The sequence below is a fragment of the Adiantum capillus-veneris genome, chromosome 21 (genome assembly GCF_014529385.1).
Source record: "Adiantum capillus-veneris isolate H3 chromosome 21, ASM1452938v2, whole genome shotgun sequence".
Classification (NCBI taxonomy): domain Eukaryota; kingdom Viridiplantae; phylum Streptophyta; class Polypodiopsida; order Polypodiales; family Pteridaceae; genus Adiantum; species Adiantum capillus-veneris.
Genome location: NC_140951.1, coordinates 107,225,863 through 107,230,988, shown reverse-complemented (window position 1 = coordinate 107,230,988; position 5,126 = coordinate 107,225,863). Strand labels below are relative to the sequence as shown.

At 42.9% G+C, this 5,126-nt stretch overlaps 1 protein-coding gene across 1 annotated transcript; it reads left to right on the top strand.

The window, feature by feature from the left end:
• Nucleotides 1-317: 317 nt before the first annotated feature.
• On the top strand, nucleotides 318-4,917 carry LOC147431490 (uncharacterized). Its single transcript, XM_086494077.1, has 3 exons — nucleotides 318-1,226; nucleotides 1,962-4,074; nucleotides 4,187-4,917. The coding sequence occupies exons 1-3, from the start codon at nucleotides 838-840 to the stop codon at nucleotides 4,463-4,465; spliced, it is 2,781 nt and encodes a 926-aa protein (XP_086350203.1). The 5' UTR covers nucleotides 318-837; the 3' UTR covers nucleotides 4,466-4,917.
• Nucleotides 4,918-5,126: the final 209 nt, after the last annotated feature.

Sequence of the window (5,126 nt, the reverse complement as noted above, 5' to 3'; positions counted from 1 at the left end):
CCAATCTTCCTACAAATAGTTAAGAAAAGACATTCTGTATGTTTGCGAGGTTAATAAGGGACATTTTTGGCAAAATTGAAGGACATTTTATTTCCACAAGTTGGAGGGGTATTTTGGGAATTTTTCCTAAAATTTATCTTCTTCTTCCAGAAGAATCCACATAATCATCAGACATTAGCCTGCGCAGTCCATATGCTCAAAATAATTTAAAGCTTACCTTTGGAATCACATTCTGCAAAAGTGGGACTAAAGCTTGTACTTCATTAAATGGCATGCTGGTGAATGATGGGTAGAGAACGAATTGAATATATTTACAAACGTATGTACACCATGGATACGCAGGAATTCTGTCTACATACGGCAAGAACTCTCTCTCTCTCTCTCTCTCTCTCGGGAAGAAATGGCAACCATGTGCAGCTGAAACTCGTGGTCATGGCGCTTGCGAGCAAGACTTGTGCAGCATCGCTTCACTCCCCCCGCACTAACTCCGTCAAAGCGCGTGGAATTCTGGCTCTGCCGATTGCTAGCTATGGAAAGCTCGCCCTTTTTTGCGAGTAGGCCAAGAAAATCGTGATTCTTCTTGCCTTTCCTGCAAAAATTGCTTCTTGCTCGGCTGGCTTCCTGCTCGCGGTTCCTTGAAGGAGACATCATCTTCCGTGAGAAAGACCCTCGGCTTGCCTTCCTTGCTATTCACAAGGCTTAGGAACGTTGCACAAAGCTTCAAAGGAAGCTTCGTGGCATGTCCTGCTTTGCTGTATATATTTACGCTACCCGCGTAGCAAGTCCTCGCCCTTTTACGTCCTGTTAGTGCTTGTTCGTCTGCAAGAGCTTTTCCTCATGCGGAGAGTCTTTCCCCTTCGACAAACTGACAATTGTGGCTATGCCGACACAGAGGATTCGGTACACAGGGGCTTTGAGCAAATTGAGGAGCCTGTGAAGAGAATAAACGAGCACCGCCATGCCCTTGCAAATTCAGAGAAGGTGAAGAAGCTTTCAAATAGCTGTGATTGGAGTACGATAAGCGGTGATGAGAACCTCAACAATATCAACAGCAATGAGGTTACAGTTGCTCGGCCACCTTCACATCAGAAGCCTCCAAGAGCTTCTGCTTACCCCATCTTCACTGCTGGAGGTTCCCACCGCTACACCAGCTCTCACTCCAGTGCTCCAGGCAAGCAGAAACTCAACATGGAGAAACAGCGTGCAATGTCATTCTCCTCCAACTCGTATGATTCTGTCCTTGTCAATTTCAATTTTTTTGGTGCTGCATTGTACATGCTATCTGCTTCTGCTGCATCGTAGATTGCCCCATGTTTGCATTGTGTTTAATTTGCTACATTATCCTCTTGATTCTGTCAAGGTCACAACTCTTTGTTAGCAGCTGGTCATTTTCTTCACTTAGCAGGTGTTTCATATGATGTTTCTTGAAGTGTCACACATGGTTTCCTACCTTTGGACCAGGCTTTAATAATTCATGTTGCCTCTCTCGTGGTTTCTGCTTATTGCTGTCTATTAATGGAGAAATCCAATATTGCCATACAGTTCAGCTGTTTGAAGTTTAGATGCTGTGAAAAGATGCAGTCTTCTCAGTTTTGTTTCTCCATTAGTGCAGCTAGTGATTTTCCCAGAAGGCACATGGTTTTTTCGATAGGAATTGATGCCGTCAGTTTGTGACTCAAGTTCACTGCTTATCGAAGAATTTCAGGCCAGTCAATGACGGTGGTGTTTGCAAAGGATGGTTTATGGTCTAATTTAGCTTGAACAGCTTGTTGAGAACTGTTCTCGTGGGTTGCAGTAGCTGCTTTGTTTGTCACTAGAATTGGCATTCATTCCTGTCTCTTACAGGAAGGTCTTTGTTTGTCTCTAAGATATGTATGTTGTTGATTTGTTTCAAATAAACGCCAAGAAGAAGTAGATTGCACAGCTTGATGGATCTTATGATTTGTTGGCTTTATTTGCAGATCATATGATTCTCAAACAAAGCTTGCGAAGGAGACTGATCCAAGCAAACAAAGAATTCAAGTTCAAAGGCCTCTTAGTGCTCCAAAGAATCGCCCATTTTCTGATACTTATTCTCGGCAGAATAGTTTTCGGTCCAATTCCTTGCGGTACACACAGTTACCGGACAGTGTGAAAACGCTACTAGGTGGGGTGAATGTGCATGAAGGGTTTGACCGTGCTGTTGCAGGTCGGCCATGCGATGAGTCTCTGTTACACACAAGATCTTTTTCTCAGTCTACGTCAGAGGCGTCATTGTCGGAGTCTTCTGATTTTAGCAGCTGTTTTACGAAGGACACAGCGAGTTCTGAGTCTTCTACCTCAAAGAAGAGTTCAGTTGGTGGTAGGCCTGGTAGAGGAAGCTCACCTTTCAAGTATTTGAGTGCTCGCATGGTGGCAGAGAAACTGGTAAAGGTTTTAGGCAAAGAAAAGCTTAAACCACAGCTGGACAGGCCTATTAGCTGTGAGTTACTTCCAGAGAGGAAGGGAGAAAGCAGCTGTGCACGGGGGAAGGAGCAGGGAGCTCATACCAAGAAGGAAATATCAAAGCATGATCTGGTTTTCAAGCAGTCTTCCTTGGGATCTCCATTCAACTCAGTTAAGAATGCTTCAGAACTCTCAGTGATTGTTTCTCCAAATGTTAACAATGCTAGCAACCGGAATCTCAGGCAAGGTAATCACCAGAAAGTGGAAATTGCTTTTGATGATCAGCGTAGCCTAGAGGCAAGAGCTGTTGCAAGGGAGGAGCTTGCACTTAGTCTAGACAAGGAAAGCACATTGTGGGAGGCCAAATACTGGTCGAATGATTTAGAAGATTATGTAGCAGAGGCAACAGTTCATGATTTTAACAACTTGAAGTATGAAATAAGGAAATTGCGCAAGGAGAAAAAGGAGTTGGCTCTGGAGTTGGCCCAAGAGATCAGAGCACGAATTTCTGAGCAAAATGTGGCGGTTGATCAATTGAGACATATGAAAATAGAGACAGAAGGGAAGGTTTCAGCTATTGAAAAGGACAAAGATAGTGTTCAAGAGAGTTTGGAGAAGGAGCTTGAACGGAGAGCGAATGAGTGGGCTGCTAAGCTTGAAAAAATGAAAGCTGAAGAAAAAAAGTTAAGAGAAAGAGTCAAAGATCTGGCAGAAGATAAAGCTGAGCTTCAGAAAGTTGTGTCATCTTTTAAAGAGAAAGAGGCTGACTGGAGAATGGAAAGTGCACAATTTGAAAGCCATATCTCCACCTTAAAGCAGAGACTGAAAGCAAGTGACATAGAGATGGCAAGACAGATGCATGCATCTGCTGGAACTCTTGAGAGAATAAAGGCCTCAGACGATGAACTTGAGACTCTTGCTCAAAGAAACTCGTATTTAGAAATCGAAAATTCAGAAATTCAGAAAGAAATGACAAGACTCCGAAGGATTTGCAATGACCAGGAAATGACTATAGAGGGGCTGTGGCAAGAACTTGATGAGGCTGTAAATGGTTCTTTTGATTGCAGAAGTGAAAGCTTGCTCAGACTACAAAGAGAACTTCTGAGGCTTGCTGGTGTAGAGCAGGAGTTAAGAAGTGAAATTACTGTTGTTCATGCAGAATTGACCCACTTGAAGCAAGAGAGAAAGGCAACCCATGCTGGAATTCCAGCCGAAATTCTAAAGCTAAATCACGAACTGCAAGACGGAGTGGATAAGCTACAATCAAGAGCTGTTGATTTACAAGAGGAGAATAAAAAGCTTACCCTAAGTTTACGAGCAGCGATAAGGGCACGAAGAGACGCAGAAAGGACTCTCAAACTTTTTCAGCTGAAAGAGGTAAATCAAGCTGGGGAAAATTTGATTGCTGCGGATACCATGCATGATAAGAAGGGAACACTTGAGGGTAAAAACTCCTCCAAAGACATTGTACTGGAAGAATATCTCAAGGTTTTAAATTCCAAGCTACAATTGAGAGAAACAGAACTGAAAAGACTTGATGAGGAGATTCTAGAAATCCTCAACTCAAGGGAGTCTCTGCAAATGGAAGTGGACGATCTTCATGAGAAGCTTCTAATTGCTAACCAGCGAATTAGGGAACTCGAGCGGGAGGTGAGTTAGTTTTCGAATGTATAAATAAATAGTCGGTTGTCTGTATTCTTCTGTTGATTTTCTGTTATGTCTTTTTGCTCATTGTTGGTCCTCCACAAACTGTTCCTAGCAGGGGGATAAGAAGGAGATAGCACTTGAAGTGCTTCGAACAGATGCTGAAAGCCACAGTAAAGAGCTTACAAACCTACAAAATGAGCTGTCTGTCAGTAGAGGACAAAGAGAGGAACTGCAAAAAGAAGCTGAGGATATGAGTAAGGAAGCTCTCAGATTGACTCTGGAGTTAAATGCAACAAAAAAGGCAGTTGAGAAATTGGAAGAGGAGGTGATGCTAAAGGAGGGACAAATCTCTATTCTCCGAGGAACATATACAAACTGCGATTGTTTGAGCTGATTTTGATGGTATAGGCCAGATTTCTTCACCACTCTCTGTTGTCTGCCTTACTCCATGGCAGCGCATGCCTGTTAAGCCTGTACCAAACTCTTGGCTAAGCATTTGTATAGTTTTACGAATAGCATGTCCAGAGTGAACGACAGACATGAACGGGAAATGTCTGGTCTGGTACTAATCTGACGTTTGTAAGAGGGCAAAGCAAGCCTCCGCAGCTCAAAAAGAATGGAAGGTACACCTGCCAGCAGTGGTCCTAGCTCATGCTTGAATATCACAAGGAGTCTAGAATCCTCGTGAAAACAAAATTTCAAGCCAGTGTTCACGTACCTTCACAGCAAGCAGAACGGTGGCGTCGTCTTATATATTCATATTGATTTCATTTTATAGTGGGGGAATGTACTATGGCATCATGTAAAGTTCACTTCAATGGTAAGGATAGCTTTCATGGAGGATAATCATTTAAGTATCAAAGAAAGGATTAATAGTCTTGTTTTTGGTTTGAATCACAATGTTGGTTGCTTAATGTAAGCACAATCGCAGCTGGGTGTAGCTGATCCATAGTTACAAAGAAACCCCAGTTGGGGGCCTATTGCTCCTTTTCTAGAGTCACCTAATTGGCGATTTCTTAGTGCTGTCTCTTAAGTTACACTGGAATATAACTATG

What these genes read in the sequence shown, in the direction of transcription:
- LOC147431490 (XM_086494077.1), top strand. Translation starts at nt 838, where the DNA reads ATGCGGAGAGTCTTTCCCCTTCGACAAACTGACAATTGTGGCTATGCC. An exon ending in ATGTCATTCTCCTCCAACTC is followed by an intron (nt 1,227 to 1,961) that starts GTATGATTCTGT and finishes CTTTATTTGCAG; the next exon opens with ATCATATGATTCTCAAACAA. An exon ending in TTAGGGAACTCGAGCGGGAG is followed by an intron (nt 4,075 to 4,186) that starts GTGAGTTAGTTT and finishes TGTTCCTAGCAG; the next exon opens with GGGGATAAGAAGGAGATAGC.